Source organism: Rhinoderma darwinii, chromosome 12 (assembly GCF_050947455.1).
Source record: "Rhinoderma darwinii isolate aRhiDar2 chromosome 12, aRhiDar2.hap1, whole genome shotgun sequence".
NCBI lineage: Eukaryota > Metazoa > Chordata > Amphibia > Anura > Rhinodermatidae > Rhinoderma > Rhinoderma darwinii.
The window spans coordinates 3838640-3863836 of record NC_134698.1 but is presented as its reverse complement, the minus strand read 5'-3'; the positions used below and the strand labels follow the sequence as shown (position 1 = coordinate 3863836).

The following is a 25197-nucleotide window of genomic DNA, read 5'->3' as shown; positions in this document are numbered from 1 at the left end:
AGTTATATTCTTGTATATAGGAGGCAGTAATATAGAAGTGATTTTCCTGTATATATTTGCAGTATTATAGTAGTTATATTCTTGTACATAGGAGCAGTATTATAGTAGTTATATTCTTGTATATAGGGGCAGTATTATAGTAGTTATATTCTTGTATATAGGGAGCAGTATTATTGTAGTTATATTCTTGTATATAGGAGCAGTATTATAGTAGTTATATTCTTGTATATAAGGGCAGTATTATAGTAGTTATATTCTTGTATATAGGAGCAGTATTACTGTAGTTATATTGTTGTATATAGGAGCAGTATTATAGTAGTTATATTCTTGTATATAGGGGCAGTATTATAGTAGTTATATTCTTGTATATAGGGGGCAGTATTATAGTAGTTATATTCTTGTATATAGGGGTAGTATTATAGTAGTTATATTCTTGCATATAGGAGCAGTATTATAGTAGTTATATTCTTGTATATAGGGGCAGTATTATAGTAGTTATATTCTTGTATATAGGGAGCAGTATTATAGTAATTATATTCTTGTATATAGGGGCAGTATTATAGTAGTTATATTCTTGTATATAGGAGGCAGTATTATAGTAGTTATATTCTTGTATATAGGAGCAGTATTATAGTAGTTATATTCTTATATATAGGAGCAGTATTATAGTAGTTATATTCTTGTATATAGGAGGCAGTATTATAGTAGTTATATTCTTGTATATAGGGAGCAGTATTATAGTAATTATATTCTTGTATATAGGGGCAGTATTATAGTAGTTATATTCTTGTATATAGGGGCAGTATTATAGTAGTTAAATTCTTGTATATAGGGGCAGTATTATAGTAGTTATATTCTTCTATATAGGGAGCAGTAGTATAGTAGTTATATTCTTTTATATAGGGGGCAGTATTATAGTAGTTATATTCTTGTATATAGGAGGCAGTATTATAGAAGTTATATTCTTGTATATAGGGGGCAGTATTATAGTAGTTATATTCTTGTATATAGCGGCAGTGTTATAGTAGTTATATTCTTGTATATAGGAGGCAGTATTATAGTAGTTATATTCTTGTATATAGGGGGCAGTATTATAGTAGTTATATTCTTGTATATAGGGGGCAGTATTATAGTAATTATATTCTTGTATATAGGAGGCAGTAATATAGAAGTTATATTCCTGTATATATTTGCAGTATTATAGTAGTTATATTCTTGTACATAGGAGCAGTATTATAGTAGTTATATTCTTGTATATAGGGGCAGTATTATAGTAGTTATATTCTTGTATATAGGTAGCAGTATTATTGTAGTTATATTCTTGTATATAGGAGCAGTATTATAGTAGTTATATTCTTGTATATAAGGGCAGTATTATAGTAGTTATATTCTTGTATATAGGAGCAGTATTATAGTAGTTATATTCTTGTATATAAGGGCAGTATTATAGTAGTTATATTCTTGTATATAGGGGCAGTATTATAGTAGTTATATTGTTGTATATAGGAGCAGTATTATAGTAATTATATTCTTGTATATAGGGGGCAGTATTATAGTAGTTTATATTCTTGTATATAGGAGCAGTATTATAGTAGTTATATTGTTGTATATAGGAGCAGTATTATAGTAGTTATATTCTTGTATATAGGGGCAGTATTATAGTAGTTATATTCCTATATATAGGAGCAGTATTATAGTAGTTATATTCTTGTATATAGGGGGCAGTATTATAGTAGTTATTTTATTATATAGGGGGCAGTATTATAGTAGTTATTTTATTATATAGGGGGCAGTATTATAGTAGTTATTTTATTATATAGGGGGCAGTATTATAGTAGTTATTTTATTATATAGGGGGCAGTATTATAGTAGTTATTTTATTATATAGGGGGCAGTATTATAGTAGTTATATTCTTGTATATAGGAGCTGTATTATAGTAGTTATATTCTTGTATATAGGGGCAGTGTTATAGTAGTTATATTCTTGTATGTAGGGGGCAGTATTATAGTAGTTATATTCTTGTATATAGGGGGCAGTATTATAGTAGTTATATTCTTGTATATAGGAGCAGTATTATAGTAGTTATATTCTTGTATATAGGGGGCAGTATTATAGTAGTTATATTCTTGTATGTAAGGAGGAGTATTATAGTAGTTATATTCTTGTATATAGGAGCAGTATTATAGTAGTTATATTCTTGTATATAGAAGCAGTATTATAGTAGTTATATTCTTGTATATAGGGGGCAGTATTATAGTAGTTATATTCTTGTATGTAAGGAGGAGTATTATAGTAGTTATATTCTTGTATATAGGGAGCTGTATTAGGGCATGACCACACGTGGCGGATTTCCTCCGCAACTGTCCGCATCAATGCCGCACAGAATCTGCGTTGCAGATTCTGCTGCGGATCTGCACAAAATGTGCAGTAAATTGATGCGGACTAGCTGCTGCGGACTGCGGGAAAAGTGCTTCCCTTCTCCCTATCAGTGCAGGATAGAGAGAAGGGACAGCACTTTCCCTAGTGAAAGTAAACGATTTTCATACTTACCGGCCGTTGTCTTGGTGACGCGTCCCTCTTTCGGCATCCAGCCCGACCTCCCTGGATGACGCGCCAGTCCATGTGACCGCTGCAGCCTGTGCTTGGCCTGTGATTGGCTGCAGCCGTCACTTAGACTGAAACGTCATCCTGGGAGGCCGGACTGGAGACAGAAGCAGGGAGTTCTCGGTAAGTATGAACTTCTATTTTTTTACAGGTAGCTGTATATTGGGATCGGTAGTCACTGTCCCGGGTGCAGAAACAGTTACTGCCGATCGCTTAACTCTTTCAGCACCCTGGACAGTGACTATTTACAGACGTCTCCTAGCAACGCTCCCGTCATTACGGGAGCCCCATTGACTTCCTCAGTCTGGCTGTAGACCTAGAAATACATAGGTCCAGCCAGAATGAAGAAATGTCATGGTAGTAAAACCAATACGCTCCGCAGCACACATAAGATCTGCGGACTTCATTGCGGAATTTTGACTCTCCATTGAAGTCAATGGATAAATTCCGCCATGAGTCCGCCACTGCTCCGCAACAGACAGAGCATGCTGCGGACACCAAATTCCGCTCCGCAGCCTATGCTCCGCAGCGGAATTTTACGCCTCGTCTAAACGAACACTGCTAAATTAAAGTGTAAGTCAATGGACAAACGGCTCCGCTGCGGATTAACGCTGCGGAGTGTCCGCAGCGGAATTTAAGTGAAATTCCGCCACGTGTGAACCCAGCCTTACTAATAATATATTTAATGATAAATGTTTCGTTATTTCAGACCTCTATAATATAATATAATGCACTGAATGTTGTGTCTGGTTTTACAGTCTCTTTCTTCTCTTCTCTTTTTCTCCATTTCCGTCTTTTTCCCTAGTTAGCTGCCCAAGTCCTGGAAGATAAAGGGGTGGGATTCGGGTTGGTGGACGCTGAAGACGATGCCGCTGTGGCTAAAAAATTAGGTGAGCGTCAAAATATCAAATTAAGTATTTATTTAATTTTTATGTTTTTATTTGGTTTTTATAGTTTTAACGTCTGCTGTGAAATTTCAACATTTAAGACTTAGCCTGCCCCCTAGTGGACAACAGTGCAATGACTACCAGTGATGTAAGAACAGAAGATAATAATGATCTTTATATAGCGCCACCATATTACACGGCACGCTGGCGCTCAGTAATATGACGCCCTGTGACTCTCGTCGGACATATATGTCATTTACCACGCGTTGCGTCTTCGATTGTAGAGGTAGAAGCGAACATTTTGGGCAACATCTCCATTTTGCCATTGCCCGCTTCTCCTATGTGTACCCCAATATCAACAACAGCCCCTAATGTATGGTTATATCCCGGCTGCCACGTCTCGCCTGTATGCTTTTATCTTCCGTATTTATGTCAGAAGAGAACGCCGTTTTCTTTTTTCAGCAGGTTATACACATTAACGACTAAGTCCAATTAAATTTAAAACTGAAGCGCCCGGTTGCCATAGAGACCCCTATTCTGATTATTAGGGGTGGGGGCTCGGAGCAGCGAGAACATGATGTTTTGTCGGAATGAAGAACAAACGGACCAGACTACGTTAACCTCGCTGATCAAACATGTCTTCATTAGAGGTAGATTGGCGTAATGCTCTGCGAGGACGGCCTGGCACGGACATGAAAAGCCTTAAAATTGGAAGTGGCTGAGTACATCTTGAACGGACCTGATTACCCTCCTCCGATGCCAAGAGAGTCGTCATGTCGAGGTCAGGTGCCACCTCAAGTGGTCATTGACCGCTGGGGACTCGGTGTACGGTCCTTGTGCGTAACAAGCGGTCACCTCCGAAACGTAGCTCTGTTCTCATCACCATGTATCTAGAAGGAAATAGCAGGAAAACCTCAACCCCTCTGACTGTCACAGTTTCAAAGTCATCGTGTAGCCCTAACCTTGACGTTTGAGACCCCACAAATACAAAGAATTTTATGGGTGCTGTCCATTAAAGCATAGGTTTTATTAGAAAGTAACCCCACTATGAACCAGCAGAATAGTGAGTGCAGCTCTGGAGTATAATACAGGATGTAACTCAGAATCAGTACAGGATAAGTAATGTAATGTATGTACACAGTGACTCCACCAGCAGAATAGTGAGTGCAGCTCTGGAGTATAATACAGGATGTAACTCAGGATCAGTAGTGACTCCACCAGCAGAATAGTGAGTGCAGCTCTGGAGTATAATACAGGATGTAACTCAGGATCAGTACAGGATAAGTAATATAATGTATGTACACAGTGACTCCACCAGCAGAATAGTGAGTGCAGCTCTGGAGTATAATACAGGATGTAACTCAGGATCAGTACAGGATAAGTAATGTAATGTATGTATACAGTGACTCCACCAGCAGAATAGTGAGTGCAGCTCTGGAGTATAATACAGGATGTAACTCAGGATCAGTACAGGATAAGTAATGTAATGTATGTACACAGTGACTCCACCAGCAGAATAGTCAGTGCAGCTCTGGAGTATAATACAGGATGTAACTCAGGATCAGTACAGGATAAGTAATGTAATATATGTACACAGTGACTCCAGCAGCAGAATAGTGAGTGCAGCTCTGGAGTATAATACAGGATGTAACTCTGGATCAGTAATGTAATATATGTACACAGTGACTCCACCAGCAGAATAGTGAGTGCAGCTCTGGAGTATAATACAGGATGTAACTCAGGATCAGTACAGGATAAGTAATGTATGTACACAGTGACTCCACCAGCAGAATAGTGAGTGCAGCTCTGGAGTATAATACAGGATATAACTCGGGATCAGTACAGGATAAGTAATGTAATGTATGTACACAGTGACTCCACCAGCAGAATAGTGAGTGCAGCTCTGGAGTATAATACAGGATGTAACTCTGGATCAGTAATGTAATATATGTACACAGTGACTCCACCAGCAGAATAGTGAGTGCAGCTCTGGAGTATAATACAGGATGTAACTCAGGATCAGTACAGGATAAGTAATGTAATGAATGTACACAGTGACTCCACCAGCAGAATAGTGAGTGCAGCTCTGGAGTATAATACAGGATGTAACTCAGGATCAGTACAAGATAAGTAATGTAATGTATGTACACAGTGATTCCACCAGCAGAATAGTGAGTGCAGCTCTGGAGTATAATACAGGATATAACTCAGGATCAGTACAGGATAAGTAATGTAATGTATGTACACAGTGACTCCACCAGCAGAACAGTGAGTGCAGCTCTGGAGTATAATACTGGATGTAACTCAGGATCAGTACAGGATAAGTAATGTAATGTATGTACACAGTGACTCCACCAGCAGAATAGTGAGTGCAGCTCTGGAGTATAATACTGGATGTAACTCAGGATCAGTACAGGATAAGTAATGTAATGTAATGTACACAGTGATTCCACCAGCAGAATAGTGAGTTTAGCTCTGGAGTATAATACAGGATATAATTTAGCATCAGTACAGGGTAAGTAATGTAATGTATTTGGATCATGCTGTGGGGTACATGTGACGGGGGTTTGGGTGACCTGTCACAATGTGTCGGCTGCTCTCATTATCGGGAGATTGATACGTCTCAGAATGGACTCATTATTTGTAGAATTTACTCGTCTCTGTTTTTCTGTTCAGCAAAGGACCATTTTAAGTTCAGGAATCGGGGGAGGGTAGATCGCTAGGCATTGTCATGGAAACAGCTTCTATAGTGATGCACAACCTGGAGCCACAAACACATACACAATACTGTATCCTAATTGTGGCGACCCCGCTGGCAGCATAGAGTGCATTCAATGCCAGGGGATGTGCAGAAAATGACCCCCAACCCAGCACCCCCCTGGCAACCCCCCGAAAACACTCACGGAAAAGGAAGAAACACAGATCTTTTCCATCCATGACCGAGAATTCATCACTATTACTGCCCGCAGGAGCGCCCTCCCGTTATAGCTGTAACAGGGGGGCGCTCATTATATTGCCCTGTGATCATTTTGGGGGAAGATGGGGGGTTATGAAATGTGCCCCATGTAGAGACTTTGTGCTCATATTGGGCACTATTGATATACTGTGCCGGGCACTGCTGGCAGTCATTGGGTACTGTTGATATATTGTGCTGGGCACTGCTGGCAGTCATTGGGTACTGTTGATATATTGTGCTGGGCACTGCTGGCAGTCATTGGGTACTGTTGATATATATTGTGCTGGGCACTGCTGGCAGTCATTGGGTACTGTTGATATATATTGTGCTGGGCACTGCTGGTAGTCATTGGGTACTGTTGATATATATTGTGCTGGCCACTGCTAGCAGTCATTGGGTACTGTTGATATATATTGTGCTGGGCACTGCTGGCAGTCATTGGGTACTGTTGATATATATTGTGCTGGGCACTGCTGGCAGTCATTGGGTACTGTTGATATATATTGTGCTGGGCACTGCTGGCAGTCATTGGGTACTGTTGATATATATTGTGCTGGGCACTGCTGGTAGTCATTGGGTACTGTTGATATATATTGTGCTGGCCACTGCTAGCAGTCATTGGGTACTGTTGATATATATTGTGCTGGGCACTGCTGGCAGTCATTGGGTACTGTTGGTATATATTGTGCCGGGCACTGCTGGCAGTCATTGGGTACTGTTGGTATATATTGTGCTGGGCACTGCTGGTAGTCATTGGGTACTGTTGATATATATTGTGCTGGGCACTGCTGGCAGTCATTGGGTACTGTTGATATATATTGTGCTGGGCACTGCTGGCAGTCATTGGGTACTGTTGATATATATTGTGCTGGGCACTGCTGGCAGTCATTGGGTACTGTTGATATATATTGTGCTGGGCACTGCTGGCAGTCATTGGGTACTGTTGATATATATTGTGCTGGGCACTGCTGGTAGTCATTGGGTACTGTTGATATATATTGTGCTGGGCCCTGCTGGTAGTCATTGGGTACTGTTGATATATTGTGCTGGGCACTGCTGGTAGTCATTGGGTACTGTTGATATATATTGTGCTGGGCACTGCTGGCAGTCATTGGGTACTGTTGATATATATTGTGCTGGGCACTGCTGGTAGTCATTGGGTACTGTTGATATATTGTGCCGGGCACTGCTGGCAGTCATTGGGTACTGTTGATATATTGTGCTGGGCACTGCTGGCAGTCATTGGGTACGGTTGATATATTGTGCCGGGCACTGCTGGCAGTCATTGGGTACTGTTGATATATATTGTGCTGGGCACTGCTGGTAGTCATTGGGTACTGTTGATATATATTGTGCTGGGCACTGCTGGCAGTCATTGGGTACTGTTGATATATTGTGCTGGGCACTGCTGGCAGTCATTGGGTACTGTTGATATATATTGTGCTGGGCACTGCTGGCAGTCATTGGGTACTGTTGATATATATTGTGCTGGGCACTGCTGGCAGTCATTGGGTACTGTTGATATACTGTGCCGAGCACTGCTGGCAGTCATTGGGTACTGTTGATATATTGTGCTGGGCACTGCTGGCAGTCATTGGGTACTGTTGATATATATTGTGCTGGGCACTGCTGGCAGTCATTGGGTACTGTTGATATATTGTGCTGGGCACTGCTGGCAGTCATTGGGTACTGTTGATATATATTGTGCTGGGCACTGCTGGCAGTCATTGGGTACTGTTGATATATTGTGCTGGGCACTGCTGGCAGTCATTGGGTACTCTTGATATATATTGTGCTGGGCACTGCTGGTAGTCATTGGGTACTGTTGATATATATTGTGCTGGGCACTGCTGGTAGTCATTGGGTACTGTTGATATATATTGTGCTGGGCACTGCTGGTAGTCATTGGGTACTGTTGATATATATTGTGCTGGGCACTGCTGGCAGTCATTGGGTACTGTTGATATATATTGTGCTGGGCACTGCTGGTAGTCATTGGGTACTGTTGGTATATATTGTGCTGGGCACTGCTGGTAGTCATTGGGTACTGTTGATATATATTGTGCTGGGCACTGCTGGCAGTCATTGGGTACTGTTGATATATATTGTGCTGGGCACTGCTGGCAGTCATTGGGTACTGTTGATATATTGTGCTGGGCACTGCTGGCAGTCATTGGGTACTCTTGATATATATTGTGCTGGGCACTGCTGGTAGTCATTGGGTACTGTTGATATATATTGTGCTGGGCACTGCTGGCAGTCATTGGGTACTGTTGATATATATTGTGCTGGGCACTGCTGGCAGTCATTGGGTACTGTTGATATATATTGTGCTGGGCACTGCTGGTAGTCATTGGGTACTGTTGATATATATTGTGCTGGGCACTGCTGGAAGTCATTGGGTACTGTTGATATATATTGTGCTGGGCACTGCTGGTAGTCATTGGGTACTGTTGGTATATATTGTGCTGGGCACTGCTGGTAGTCATTGGGTACTGTTGATATATATTGTGCTGGGCACTGCTGGCAGTCATTGGGTACTGTTGATATATTGTGCCGGGCACTGCTGGCAGTCATTGGGTACTGTTGATATATTGTGCCGGGGCACTGCTGGCAGTCATTGGGTACTGTTGATATATTGTGCCGGGCACTGCTGGCAGTCATTGGGTACTGTTGATATATTGTGCCGGGGCACTGCTGGCAGTCATTGGGTACTGTTGATATATTGTGCTGGGCACTGCTGGCAGTCATTGGGTACTGTTGATATATATTGTGCTGGGCACTGCTGGCAGTCATTGGGTACTGTTGATATATATTGTGCTGGGCACTGCTGGTAGTCATTGGGTACTGTTGATATATATTGTGCTGGGCACTGCTGGTAGTCATTGGGTACTGTTGATATATATTGTGCTGGGCACTGCTGGTAGTCATTGGGTACTGTTGATATATATTGTGCTGGGCACTGCTGGTATTCATTGGGTACTGTTGATATATATTGTGCTGGGCACTGCTGGTAGTCATTGGGTACTGTTGATATATTGTGCTGGGCACTGCTGGCAGTCATTGGGTACTGTTGATATATATTGTGCTGGGCACTGCTGGCAGTCATTGGGTACTGTTGATATATATTGTGCTGGGCACTGCTGGCAGTCATTGGGTACCGTTGATAAACTCTGCCTGGGCACTCCTGGCAGTCATTGGGTACCGTTGATACACTGTGCCGGGCACCGCTGGCAGTCATTGTTGATGGTGGCACATCTTGGGTACTCTTGTATTGAGCACTGTTGGTGCGCTGCTTCTACTCTCCTAATAAAATATTCAGATAATATTCATCTGTTTCAGAAATAGCCGCGTGCCCGGGAAGGTCCCATGTGCCCCTGCGTCCCACTCATATTTTTCTCGCTGTGACCCTCAGCGCTCAATCAGCTCGGCCTGAATTACAGCTCATTAGCATAATTAAGAGGCAGCGCCGTTGACACTACATTATATTCCTGGCTGCTCGCGGTACGCGGACGGCTGGCCTGGGTCATTAGTGCCCGGCAGACTCGTGGGAGCCGTTGTCATGCACGGACCTGCACACACTTGATTTGTCACCGTCTGCGGCAGAACCTGACATCACTATGAACAGCGGCTTCATTATGCCAAAATATGAAATACGACTGAGCGCGGTGGAATAAGTCGCCGTTTATAGCCTTGTATTTGTCAGACGGGCAGCTCGGCAATGATGGATCGGATAAAGACCAGCAACCTACTGTAGTAGCTATTTATGATGGTCTCTTAAAGGAACACTCCAGATACTCTGTGTTATTCCTAGTGCATGGACTAAGTGGGCGGAGCATGACACAATGATGCAAATATCACTAGAGGGGGAATGCCTGTGTCATGCTCCGCCCCTTCCCTAGGCTTAACACAGTGTAACCGTAGTGTTCCTTTGAAGGGAATGAGTAGAACCGGTTTCTTCTAGATCAGGGCACCAGTATGACATTTTATGAAAACTGAAATGGTGGGTGCCATGGCACCGACTATATGCCGCTCCCCATCCCCTTAGAAACTGGACTCTTCCCATTTCTAAGTAGTCAGACCATGGTAGTGTGTCATGTGATCCTCTATCATATAGCAGCAAAAGAGAACGGGGACCTTCTAGGCCAATAGGAAGCTCCGCCCAGTTAAAGGGATATTTAGAGGAAACTATTTGTTGCAAAGCATCATGGTCTCAAATTTCAGGACCATAAATAAAGCATTTTGGGGGGATATTCTTCCAAATTTTCCTTAATACAGTATTAATAAGGGGTTGCTGAATGCGGCCATGTAGAAAAATGTCATGGATGGAGTTGCCCTTTAAGAAAAATGTATTTATTCAAAAATATTATATATATATTTATATATATATATATATATATATATATATATATATATATAAAATAATTTTTTATTTTTTTTTAATCTATCTGCCTACAATACAGACACTGGGATTTAGTGACATCCTACATCAGGCCTCCCTTTTGTAAATCCCGTATATTACTGTTATCTGAATCCATAAAAGACACGGTTGCTTGTTAAATGATAATCTGAAAGCGTCTCGTTGTGCACCCAGATGGGCGAATTAAATAAAAGCGTAAACCTTGTTGTTCTAGTCATTTGAGTTTTGCGCATGCACCTGGTTTGACAGCTAAAATAATTATACCCCGAGTCGGTTTGTAATTAGAGACGAAGGGTGAATGACACTCCGATAAACACTGCGGGGGAAGGTGCGCAGCTCCTAGTACTATCACAGTGATCTCCTTATGGTGGCGTAAAACTCGCGCAGGTTCACATGAGAAACGGGGCAGATCTGAGCTATGGGCCCCTACTCTATAGCCCCATAACATGCCCTAAAGTAATTGGTGAAGGCTATGGGCACCTTTGCACTGAATTATTTCTATTGTTTATTTGCTTCCTTAATGCAAAATTAAGGGCATGGCCCCACGTGGCGTATTTCTTCTGCAACTGTCCGCATCAATGCCGCACAGACTCTGCTTTGCAGATTCTGTGGCGGATCTGCCCAAAATGTGCAGTAAATTCATGCGGACTAGCCGTTGCGTATTGAGGGGAAAGTACTTCCCTTCTCTCTATCAGTGCAGGATAGAGAGAAGGGACAGCACTTTCCCTAGTGAAAGTAAAAGAATTTCATACTTACCGGCCGTTGTCTTGGTGACGCGTCCCTCTTTCGGCATCCAGCCCGACCTCCCTGGATGACGCGGCAGTCCATGTGACCGCTGCAGCCTGTGATTGGCCTGTGATTGGCTGCAGCCTGTGATTGGCCTGTGATTGGCTGCAGCCTGTGATTGGCCTGTGATTGGCTGCAGCCTGTGATTGGCCTGTGATTGGCTGCAGCCGTCACTTAGACTGAAACGTCATCCTGGGAAGCCGGACTGGAGACAGAAGCAGGGAGTTCCCGGTAAGTATGAACTTCTATTTTTTTTACAGGTTGCTGTATATTGGGATCGGTAGTCACTGTCCAGGGTGCGGAAACAGTTACTGCCGATCGCTTAACTCTTTCAGCACCCTGGACAGTGACTATTTACTGACGTCTCCTAGCAACGCTCCTGTAATTCCGGGAGCCCCATTGACTTCCTCAGTCTGGCTGTAGACCTAGAAATACATAGGTCCAGCCAGAATGAAGAAATGTCATGTCAAAAAAGCAAGACGCATCCGCAGCACACATAACATGTGCATGACAGCTGCGGACTTCAGTGCGGAATTTAGAATCTCCATTGAAGTCAATGGAGAACTTCCGCAATGAGTCCGCAACCAGTCCGCCACACGTCCGCAACATCCATTGTATGCTGCGGACACCAAATTCCGCACCGCAGCCTATGCTCCGCAGCGGAATTTTCTGCATCGTCTAAACGAACCCTACTAAAAAGAAGTGGAAGGCAATGGAGAAACGGCTCCGCTGCGGATTAACGCTGCGGAGTGTCCGCAGCGGAATTCCAGAGCAATTCCGCCACGTGGGGCTTTGCTCTAAGAAACTGTCTAAATAGTCTTCATTAAAAAATGTCCTACCGTTTTGCTGCTGTAGAGTTTGTGCAGCTCCTGTACATAGTTTGATGTCCCGCTGCTTCTGACATAGATTCGACAGCACACTGCTCCTGGCTTTGTCAGCTCTCTCTCTCGCTCTTTGTCTGGTCTCCCTTCTCTCAGTGTTAGAGATGGCAACAGGGAGAAGGAGGAGGAAATTGTACATGGCCGATTAGAGTGTAGAGAGGTGGGAAAGCATCAAAGTATTCGAAAAGGACAGATCACACAGGCTGAGCTCTATCAGAGTGTATACAGGAAGGGAAGCAGAGAAAGAGGGAGAAGGTATCACACAGGCTATCAGTGTACATAGAGAGGAGAGAATCTATGTCAGACTCTGCTGGGGGAAGGTGGGAGATCACAGTGTCAGTGCCAGGTCCACCTTTGTTAGTTGCTCTCCTCTAGCGCTAACTGATTGGGCAGAAGCCTAGATATAGGGGTGCAGTGGTAGCAGTCTCACCTGGGCCCTGATGGCAGAGGCAAATAGCACATGATAGGTGGGGGACCCTGTAAGAGATTTTGCGTTGGGCCCCAGGAGCTTTATATTACGCCTCTTAGAGGGAGGCCCCAAACCCCGGACTGCCCTATGTTACATCTATATGCTGTAGTAGAGCATATTTAATGGATTTAAAACTATAGGAGTTGTCCAGTTTAGAAAACCCATTTTCATATACACTGTTAGGAAATCCTAAATTAAAAGAGGGGGTCCACTTGTCAGGATCCTCATCTCGTGGCCAGAGCGGAGAGCGGTTATAAAGAGCATCTCCAACTCTTGATGACCTGTCCTGTACTTCACACACAACACATTGATATAAATGGACACTGTGTGTAATGGCAGGAAGGAGGTGAAGGGAAAGTGAGCCCTAATCTACCCACCGCCCTGTCCCTGCCTACTTGCAACGACCCGCCCTAGGCGACGAGGTACAACTGGGCGGCGGTCCCTACGCTGGCTAAGTGCACAGGAAGACAAACAGGGAACACGCAAGGGAAGGGGCAGTAGCCACGGAACGCCACGAGGAAACGGGGCGGCGAACGAACAGTCAGGACCAGGACGAAGTGAGTACACCCGAGCAGGCACGGAGACAGAAGCAAGCCAGGGCAAGCAAGCAGGTCAAGCAGAACTGCAGCAAGGCAGAAGCACGGCAGAAGCAGGCTGGAGCAAGCAGCAGTGGGGCCAGGAATCCAAAAGAATTACAAGCACTGAGGGAGAGCACAGGGCAGGTAATAAAGGGCAGGGGGCGGAGCTAACTCCGAGAGACCAGGCCGCGATAGGCTCTCCCACTCCTGAGCCTGCCACCCTGGTTGGTGGGAGATGGTGTCAGTCGAGCAGGTCTGGCCTCAGGTGTGGATTGATTAATCCCAGGAGTATAGCTAGATGAAGTACCTGGCAGATCCCTAACAGTACTCCCCCTTTTATGAGGGGCCACCGGACCCTTACTAAGGGGACCCGGTTTAGTGGGGAAGAGGAGGTGGAACCTCCTGATCAATACCCCAGCGTGAACATCACGGGCAGGTACCCAAGTCCTCTCCTCCGGCCCGTATCCTCTCCAATGGACCAGGTACTGGAGGGAGCCCTGGACCATCCTACTGTCCATAATCTTGGCCACCTCGAATTCCACCCCCTCAGGGGTGAGAACGAGAACAGGAGGTATCCTCGAGGGGGACCAGGACGGGGAGCAGCGTTTAAGGAGGGAGGCATGGAAGACGTCATGTATGCGAAAGGATGGGGGGAGCTCCAGACGGAAGGATACAGGGTTGAGGACTTCAATGATCTTATAAGGTCCAATAAATCGGGGAGCAAACTTCCTGGACGGGACCTTAAGGCGCAAGTTCCTGGACGACAACCAGACCAAATCCCCGACGACAAACCGGGGGTTAGCAGAACGTCTACTATCCGCCTGAATCTTTTGTGCGCTCTGGGACGCCTCTAGGTTCTTCTGAACCTGGGCCCAGACAGTGCACAGTTCCCGATGAACCTCCTCTACCTCAGGATTATTGGAACAACCAGGGGAGACGGAGGAGAACCTTGGGTTAAACCCAAAATTACAGAAAAACGGGGAGACCCCTGACGAGTTACTGACCCGGTTATTCAGGGAAAATTCAGCAAGGGGAAGGAATGAGACCCAATCGAATTGACAGTCAGAGATGAAACACCTTAAATATTGTTCCAGGGATTGGTTGGTCCTTTCCGTTTGGCCATTAGTTTCGGGATGGAAGGCGGAGGAGAAGGACAGATCAATCTCCAACTTTTTACAAAAAGCTCTCCAAAATAAGGAAACAAATTGTACCCCTCTGTCAGAAACGATATTGACTGGGGCCCCATGGAGACGCAGGATGTGTTTCACAAACAAAGAAGCTAACGTCTTGGCGTTAGGTAGCTTCTTAAGGGGCACAAAGTGGCACATCTTGCTGAAGCGGTCGACTACCACCCACACCACCGACTTGCCCTGAGATGGAGGCAAATCGGTGATAAAATCCATGGAGATATGGGTCCAAGGTCTCTGGGGAATGGGCAAGGAACGTAGTAGGCCCGCAGGTCGGGACCTAGGGGTTTTGGACCTAGCGCAAACCTCACAAGCGGCGACGTAAGCCCTAACATCTTTAGGCAACCCAGGCCACCAATAGTTTCTGGTAATGAGGTGTTTGGTGCCCAAGATGCCAGGATGACCAGATAGAGCGGAGTCATGGTTTTCCCTGAGTACCCTCAGCCGGTATTGCAGGGGAACAAACAGTTTGTCCCCAGGGACGTTCCCGGGAGCTGCACCCTGATCAGCCGCGATATCAGAAGCTAAATCAGAATCCGTGGCAGAGACGATTATACCAGGGGGTAAAATACAAGCGGGATCCTTCTCGGAAGGAGGATTGGCCATGAAACTACGTGACAGAGCGTCAGCCTTAATATTCTTGGACCCAGCCCTATAGGTAACCAAGAAATTAAATCTGGTAAAGAATAGTGCCCACCAAGCTTGTCTAGGATTAAGCCTCCGGGCCGATTCTAGGAAAACCAGATTCTTGTGATCCGTAAGGACCGTTACCTGGTGTCTGGCCCCCTCCAGGAAGTGCCGCCACTCCTCAAAAGCCCATTTAATGGCTAGAAGTTCGCGGTTACCAATATCATAGTTACTCTCCGTGGGCGAAAACTTCCTAGAGAAGTAAGCACAGGGGCGGAGATGGGTGAGGGAGCTGGTACCCTGGGACAAGACGGCCCCTACTCCCACCTCGGAAGCGTCAACCTCCACAATAAATGGCTCCTCTTGGTTGGGCTGAATCAGCACGGGGGCCGAGATAAAGCACTTCTTGAGAGTCTCAAAGGCCTGGACGGCCTCAGGGGGCCAATGGAGGACATCGGCACCCTTGCGGGTAAGGTCCGTAAGAGGCTTAGCGACGACCGAGAAGTTGGCAATAAATCTCCTGTAATAGTTGGCGAACCCTAAAAAACACTGTAACGCCTTAAGGGAGGCAGGTTGGACCCATTCCGCCACAGCTTGAACCTTGGCAGGGTCCATGCGGAATTCATGAGGAGTGAGGATTTGCCCTAAAAATGGTATCTCCTGTACCCCAAAGACACATTTTTCAGTCTTAGCAAACAGATTATTTTCCCGAAGGACCTGGAGCACCTTCCTGACATGCTCCACGTGGGAGGACCAGTCCTTGGAAAACACCAGTATGTCATCAAGGTACACAACAAGAAAATTACCCAGGTACTCTCTCAGGATTTCATTAATAAAATTCTGGAAGACAGCAGGGGCATTACACAACCCAAAGGGCATGACCAGGTATTCGAAATGACCCTCGGGTGTGTTGAACGCAGTTTTCCACTCATCCCCCTCTTTGATGCGGATAAGGTTATATGCCCCCCGTAGATCGAACTTAGAAAACCATTGGGCTCCCTGAACCTGATTAAAAAGATCCGGAATCAAAGGAAGTGGGTACTGGTTCCTTACGGTGACCTTATTCAGGTTACGATAATCAATGCACGGCCTAAGACCACCATCCTTCTTCCCCACGAAGAAGAAGCCAGCACCTACAGGAGAAGTCGAGGGGCGAATGAAACCCTTGGCCAGGCATTCTTGGATATACACCCTCATCGCTTCACGTTCAGGACATGAAAGATTAAATATCCTACCCTTAGGAAGCTTGGCACCAGGCACCAAATCGATAGCGCAATCGTAATCTCTATGGGGGGGCAACACCTCGGAGGCCTCCTTAGAAAACACATCGGCGAAGTCCTGAACAAACTCAGGAAGCGTGTTTACCTCCTCCCGGGGAGAAATAGAGTTAACAGAAAGACATGACATAAGACATTCATTACCCCATTTGGTGAGATCCCCAGTATTCCAATCAAATGTGGGATTATGCAACTGCAACCAGGGAAGACCTAATACCAGATCGGACGATAATCCCTGCATCACCAGTACAGAGCACTGCTCCAAATGCATGGAGCCAACCAGGAGTTCAAAAACAGGAGTATGCTGAGTAAAATAACCATTAGCAAGGGGGGTTGAGTCGATTCCTACTACAGGGATGGGATAAGGTAAATCAATACAAGGCATCTTTAGAGACATAGCAAATTCCACAGACATGATATTAGCAGATGAGCCAGAATCCACGAAAGCGCTGCCCGTGGCAGACCGGCCAGCAAACGAGACCTGAAAGGGAAGCAAAATTTTATTGCGTTTCACATTAACGGGAAATACCTGTGCGCCCAAGTGACCTCCCCGATGATCACTTAGGCGCGGAAGTTTTCCGGCTTCTTATTCTTGCGCCTGGGGCAGGTGTTCAGTAGATGCGTGTCGTCCCCACAGTAGAAGCAGAGACCATTCATTCTGCGAAACTCTCTACGTTGTCGAGGGGACATGGAGGCCCCGAGTTGCATAGGTACCTCCGAGTCCTCCGTGGAGGGGCGAGGAGACGGGACCTCGGGGGGAATCGCAGAAAATTCAGAGGGGAGCACACTGAAGCGTTCTAGCTGACGTTCCCTGAGACGTCGGTCAAGTCGTACTGCTAGGGCCATAACCTGGTCAAGGGAGTCAGGCGAGGGGTAGCTAACCAGCAGATCCTTCAGGGCGTCAGATAATCCTAACCTAAACTGGCACCTTAGGGCCGGATCGTTCCACTGAGAAGCTACGCACCACTTCCTAAAATCAGAACAGTATTCCTCAACCGGTCTCCTACCCTGACGTAAGGTCACCAGCTGACTCTCGGCTAAAGCAGTCCTGTCAGTCTCGTCGTAAATGAGTCCGAGGGCAGAGAAAAAACGATCAACAGAGGAAAGTTCAGGGGCGTCAGGAGCCAAGGAGAAGGCCCACTCTTGGGGCCCTTCCTGGAGTCGGGATATGATGATACCCACCCGCTGGTTCTCGGAACCTGAGGAGTGGGGCTTTAGGCGGAAATACAGTCTGCAACTCTCCCGGAAGGAGAGAAACGTCTTACGGTCCCCTGAAAACCGGTCAGGTAACTTGAGGTCGGGTTCTAGAGGTGAGGTGAGGGGTACTACTAAAGCAGCGTCACCCTGATTGACCCTTTGGGCCAGGGCCTGGACCTGTAGGGAGAGGCCCTGCATCTGCTGGGTCAGGGTCTCAAGGGGGTCCATGATAGCGTCAGCGTAGGAGAAATGGTAGACTAGGTAAGGGCTTGTAATTATGTAATGGCAGGAAGGAGGTGAAGGGAAAGTGAGCCCTAATCTACCCACCGCCCTGTCCCTGCCTACTTGCAACGACCCGCCCTAGGCGACGAGGTACAACTGGGCGGCGGTCCCTACGCTGGCTAAGTGCACAGGAAGACAAACAGGGAACACGCAAGGGAAGGGGCAGTAGCCACGGAACGCCACGAGGAAACGGGGCGGCGAACGAACAGTCAGGACCAGGACGAAGTGAGTACACCCGAGCAGGCACGGAGACAGAAGCAAGCCAGGGCAAGCAAGCAGGTCAAGCAGAACTGCAGCAAGGCAGAAGCACGGCAGAAGCAGGCTGGAGCAAGCAGCAGTGGGGCCAGGAATCCAAAAGAATTACAAGCACTGAGGGAGAGCACAGGGCAGGTAATAAAGGGCAGGGGGCGGAGCTAACTCTGAGAGACCAGGCCGCGATAGGCTCTCCCACTCCTGAGCCTGCCACCCTGGTTGGTGGGAGATGGTGTCAGTCGAGCAGGTCTGGCCTCAGGTGTGGATTGATTAATCCCAGGAGTATAGCTAGATGAAGTACCTGGCAGATCCCTAACACTGTGTAATACTTTATTTCTCCTGTGGTGGCACTGTAGGGAAATGAAACACTTACTGCCAGATGATCACTTGCTTTTCCAGCAGGGGGACACTTTGTGATCTGCTTATTGTCAATGGAACGGTTCTAACAAATAGGGATTATCCAAAGTGGAGACCCCCATTAAAGTATAAGACCCTCTTTTTTATGGCACCTGAACATCCTTTGTTTTCTGGCATGAGCACAGAAGGTTACTCAGATCTGTGATAAACACCTTTACTTGGCTCTCCGCCCGTATTGATTTCTATAATCCTGCCGGCAGCTTGCGGACAGTTTTTATTTATCCAAATATGAATCCCCATCTGATCAAATATTTTACTCCATAACAAATCTCTGTAGAGCCGCAGGCAGATGTCTCAGACACAGAGCCCAGCTCTCTTCAATAGCTCATGGAGCTGACAATTTAAAAAGGCGCTAAAAAGCCTTATATAAAGCACTTGTTCCAAGAGCTTGCAATCTAGAGAAGAAAATATTGAGACTTGGAATTGTTAACAAATAATTGCAGGATAGAAAAAAATTAAATAAGCTGATAAATTCCATATTATATCTTGATAATAAATGATTACATTCAGTGTACCTGCAGCCACCACTAGGGGGAGTTCAATGAAGACAGATTTTATTGTTGAGTTCAATGGGAGCTGTATAAATCTGTATACAGTAAGCTCCCCCTAGTGGCTACAATATTATCTCACTCTAGTTATGTAAAGAAAAACAAGGGATTTGCAGCTCTGTATTAGAAAATGAAGTTCGACCCCAATAAATATATATAAAACGAAATTATTCAGTGCAAAATTTTGCACTTATTTAGATGAGGAAAAAAGACAAAGGTAGAGTTTAGGATTTCCCATAGAATACTGCTCTGGTCAAAGCTCCCATTACTCCTACAGCCCCTATGCAGACCTATGTGTCTCCATGGTAACAGACTACAAATAAGCCCTGTGTAGTCTGATCCTTCAGTCATGCGTTACCCTACTACCTGCCCCTCCTTTTGGCAACATACAGTAGAAGAGGAGGCAGATAGAAGGGCGCAACCCTGCAGGTTCAGACTACACAGGGTTTGTAGTCTGTTACCATGGAGACACATACATAGGTCTCCATAGGACACAAAACGGTAGGATTTTTTAAATGAAACTGTTTGCAATTAAATTATTTTTTTTTGGGGCGTAGATGCAAGTAGAGAAACAAAAACATACTAGTTGCAAAAGTCAACATACCCTTTAAGGATGGCCAGAACGTTAGGATTTGGTATATGTTGCAGACTATAGCTGATTGAGCTCAAATTCTAAATAATATGTCCCTACAATTTTAAGAAATTAGCACTGAAGAAAAATTAGTGATAATTCTGTAAATATGGGAGAAGGATCAATTGTAAACAAACGCGACTTGAAAGACGAGATCTGTAACATATCAATTTACTTCTCAATGTATGGCAATATTTGTAAAAAATGAACGACACGAGCAAGAAAATCTGTGTTAATGAGGAAACGTGTGAATATCATGTACAAAAAATAGATAAATAAGACAAATGTTGTAAAAAAAAAAAAAAATGATCTAAAACCCATAAAACAAAACAGCAAAAAAATAAATAAATAAATAAATATAAAAAAATTCCAAAAACTATTGTAAATGTTACTTCGGGCCCCATTATCATAATAGAAAAGACAATCTGATGTTCAATTCTTTGCACAACAAGTCACATGACGTCAAGGTTTTCAGGTCGACAACAGAAGTCAATTAATACCTGACTACAAAAATTTTCTAAAAAATATTTCTTATTGTTTTTCTTTTTTATTGTGTTTTTTTTTATTCAGGACTGCATGAAGAAGACAGTATCTATGTGTTTAAGGATGACGAGATTATTGAGTATGATGGAGAGTTTTCGGCAGACACGTTGGTGGAGTTCCTACTTGATGTAAGTCCTCATTTTTGACTGAAGAAAGTCATTTTTGCATTCTGGTTGACCTAAGGGCTCGTGCACACAACCATATAGCGGATCCCAAAAAGTTTTGAGTTCAACATAGCTGTAATACAGCACCACAACAGATCAGATTAGATTTTGGAAATAACCGTCCGATTGTGATGTGTGGAATTTTCATTCTATAGAGTAAGCTGGGTGGTCCTCTAGAAATTTTGCTATAGGTTCTAGTATCAAAGAAGTTATCTGCTTTGGACAATCCCCTTCTATTACTAGGGTCTACCTACAGCTGTAAACTGTGGGGGAACCCGGCAGCAAGTGTTCAATTACCCTGCAGTGCCTCCGCAGGAAAAATAAAGCACTACAAATTTCCCATTAAAATCAAAGGGCTGCACGTATAACGCCTGGAAATGTTGGGTCCCCCAGAGAAAGAGGCACTTTTGGTAGCCACTTTTTTGTTCCGGCTAATAGAAGTGAGTCCTGAAAAGGGGAAACCCCCCCTATTAAGTAAGAAGTCTTCTTTAGGGCAACAAGAGTAAACGCGAGAAAAAGTGAAAGGGAAGAGATAAAGTGAGATGGAGAATTAAAGGTAACGAAGGGGAAGGAGGACAGAAGGAAAAGAGAGGGGGCTAGAAGGAAAGTGAAAGGGCGGAGATAAAGTGAGATGGAGGTTAAAAAGTAAGGAAGCAAAAGGAAGACAGGAGGAAACGATTGGGGGCTAGAAGAAAAGTGAAAAAGAGGACATAAAGTGAGATGGAGGTGAAAAGTAAGGAAGCAGAAGAGGACAGAAGGAAACGAGAGGGGGCTAGAAGGAAAGTAAAAAAGAGGAGATAAAGTGAGATGGAGGTGAAAAGTAAGGAAGCGGAAGGAGGACGGAAGGAAACGAGAGGGGGCTAGAAGGAAAGTAAAAATAGGGGATAAAGTAAGAGATAGAAGTAAAGAAGCCGAAGATAAAATGAGCAAAAAAACAAGAGAAGACAAGAGCAAAATAAAAAGAGAAAATAAAGGAAATGGTGGAAAGTGATAATGAGAACAAGAGGTAGAGAGGGTCGGAAAAAGGAAGGAAAGGAGATAGAATGAAGAAAGGAGGTAATGAGGGAGATATGGACATGATAGTAAGAAAGAGAAGAAAATATTGGAAAGAGAGAGGAGGATGGGTGTGTAAGAGAGGGACAAAGAGATGGAACAGAGATGGAACAAAATGAGTGAAGAGAACATGAGAGAAAGAAAAAAGGGACAGGAAGGAAAGATGAGAAGAAGAAAAAACAATGAGTCACAGAAGGAAAAAAGAAGAACATGAGATAAAAGAGAGAATTGGAAACAAAATAGGAAGATGGAAGCCTCAAGGTAGGAAAGGAGGATTGGCAAAGAGGAAATTGTCAGCAGAGATAAGCAGAGACAGGAGATAGACCAGAATAAAATAAAGAGCAAAAAAAAAAACACAAAGAAAAAGATGGGAGATAAAAGTGAAGGGTCTGACAAGGGGACGAAAAGGGACAAAGGAGCTGAGAAAAATAAGAACGGAGAAAGTCAGAACCAAAAGAGGTAACAGACATGATATAAATGACAGGAAGAGGAAAAGAGGAGACGTGAGACAAGGAGGTCAAGAGACCAAGGTCAACGGTGAAGAATCAGGCAAAGTAATGAGGTAGATTAGACAAGAGCAACAGGAGGCCAGGAAATATGAACGTGACATTATCAGGGAGGTAAAATACATACAACCCCAGCCTCGCAGTCAAGAGACAGATGATGGGGGAGGGCAGAAGCCTCAGTGGGTGAAGAAGACCTGAGATGATGATGGAAGAGGCGCCCTCTACAGGTGGATTCCACAATTCAAGCTAAATCACCAACTCGGTGGCAGCTCGAATTCCTCTTCTTCATCATTGAGATCCCTCTTGCTACTAGTTATTGACTGCACTATTTAAAGAGGACACACTCTGCCCGGCATAGACAGTAAATCCTGGCAGTGTTTACAGAATTAAGTCCCGGCTGACCCCAATTACAGCCCCGGAATATAACTAAATCTGAAAGATTGCACAGCGCAATCAGAAAAAGCTATTGAAATCCCTTCCCTGGGAAATAGATGTTTGGAATAACACGGAGGGGGTGTTAATAGTGAATTTTAACAATTAACCTTTCATTTTGGAGGTCCTTGTGCAGGAGACAAAATAAATTGCGTTTTCCACATTCTGTATTTGGTAGAATAAAGTTTAAAGAGGTTAGAAAAACATATCGGCTTTCTCCCAGAAATAGCGCCACACCTGTCTATGGGTTGTGTCTGGTATTGCAGTCCAGCTCCATTGAAGTGAATGGGGTTGAACTGCAATACCACACACAGCCTATAGAGGGCGTTGTTTTTGGTAGAAAGCCGCCATGTTTTGCTAATCCTTTAGGGGGTTTTCTATTACAATTACAATTAGGAAAAACGGCTACAGAGGAATCTTTAAAGCAATATCTACTTCCAGGTCTACATTGAGGTCCTCAACAATATGGAGGAGACAATAAGAGTCTCGAATAAACCAAAAGAGTCCATATAAATTTTTATCTTACTCGAACCTTTTAAATGTGGGATTTTGTGGGTAGAATTTGGGCATTGGTGTGTAGACTGAGTTGGTCGAGCTATTTTGGGCCGTATTCCTACCAAGAACTGTCAGGGACCACAGTATTTGATGGTTCACATTCCTTCCTATGTATTTCTGAATATGATCTTAAGGGGACACCAAAGCTAAAAAAAAACAAAAACAAAACACTGACTAGTCACATTTTATCTATAAGAACAGTGGTGGTTATGCTGGGAGGCAGCTTGCTGTTACAGAAACCTTCCTCCCACTGGACTGTCTGCAATCGAGACCAAACAATTCTCAACCACACCTCTTTTTTAAGACCCGCCATCTCTCAATGTTCCAGCTAAGCATAGAAAGATCCAGGAAGGCTAATACACCAAGGACTAATACTGACTGACAATGTCCGATCATAGAGACAATGATAATAACCAAATCCATCTGAGCCCATCATTATCTCACCGTCATGTCCTCACATACTATCTATATGTCCTTATGTACTGTCTATATGTCCCCACATACTATCTATACGTCCTTACGTACTGTCTATACCTCTCATGTACTATCTATATGTCCGCACATACTATCTATATGTCCTCACATACTATATATACGTCCTCACATACTATCTATATGTCCTCACATACTATATATATGTCCTCACATACTATATATATGTCCTCACATACTATCTATGTTCCACATACTATCTATGTGTCCTCACATACTATCTATACGTCCTCACATACTATCTATACGTCCTCACATACTATCTATATGTCCTCACATACTATCTATATGTTCCACATACTATCTATGTGTCCTCACATACTATCTATACGTCCTCACATACTATCTATATGTTCCCACATACCATCTAGATGTCCTCACATACCATCTATATGTCTTCACATACCATCTATATGTCCTCACATACTATCTATATGGCCTTACATACTGTCTATATCTCTCACTTACTATCTATATGTCCTCACATACTATCTATATCTATATCTCCTCACATACTATCTATGCGCCCTTACATATTGTCTATACCTCTCTTTACTATTTATATGTCCTCACATACTATCTATATGACCTTACATACTCTTTATATCTATATTTCCTTACATACTATCTATATATTCTCACATACTATCTATACGTCCGTATGTACAAACTATGTGTACTCACATAATATCTCTACATCCTCACATACAATCTATACGTCCTCACTATCTATATGTGATTTTATACTATCTAAATATTATCACATACTATCTATACATTCTCCCATACTATCTATATATGTCCTCATGTACTATCTATACATTCTCACATAATATGTATCCATCCTCAAATAATGTACATATGTCTTCATCTACTATCTATACGTACTCATATACAATCTATACGTCCTCATATAAGATCTATACAACCTCACATACTACCTATACATCCTCATCATGTAGATGTCATCACATACTATCTACACATACTGTCTATATGTCCCCTTGTACTATCTAAATGTCCTCACGTACTATCTATATGTCCTCATGCATTACCTATACTTCACATACTGTATATATATATTCTCACCTGCTATCTACACTTCCTCACGTACTACCAGTATATCCTCACATATTATCACTACGTCCTCATGTACAACCTATATGTCCTAAGGTACCTTCTATATGTCCTCACATGCTATCTATATGTCTTCACATGCTATCTATATGTCCTCACATACTCACTATATTATATAAGAAGACTAAAGCAGTAATTGCTCTGCAGGTATTGGAGGACCCAGTGGAATTCATTGATGGAAGTCATGAACTTGCCGCCTTTGAGAACATTGAGGATGAACCTAAGCTGATCGGATATTTCAAAAATGAGGATTCAGAGCGTAAGTAGAACTTTTTGTGGATCTTCTGTTCAGCCATTTACCCCAGCTATAAATCT

General features: G+C 43.9%; 1 protein-coding gene across 1 annotated transcript in view; it reads left to right on the top strand.

Moving 5' to 3' along the window:
• CASQ1 (calsequestrin 1) overlaps positions 1–25197 on the top strand; it is a 62615-nt gene that overhangs the window by 11394 nt on the left and 26024 nt on the right. The window contains exons 2-4 of the mRNA XM_075844540.1: positions 3411–3495; positions 20571–20671; positions 25030–25141. Coding sequence (XP_075700655.1) covers positions 3411–3495; positions 20571–20671; positions 25030–25141 — 298 coding nt within the window. The remainder of the gene's footprint in view (positions 1–3410; positions 3496–20570; positions 20672–25029; positions 25142–25197) is intronic.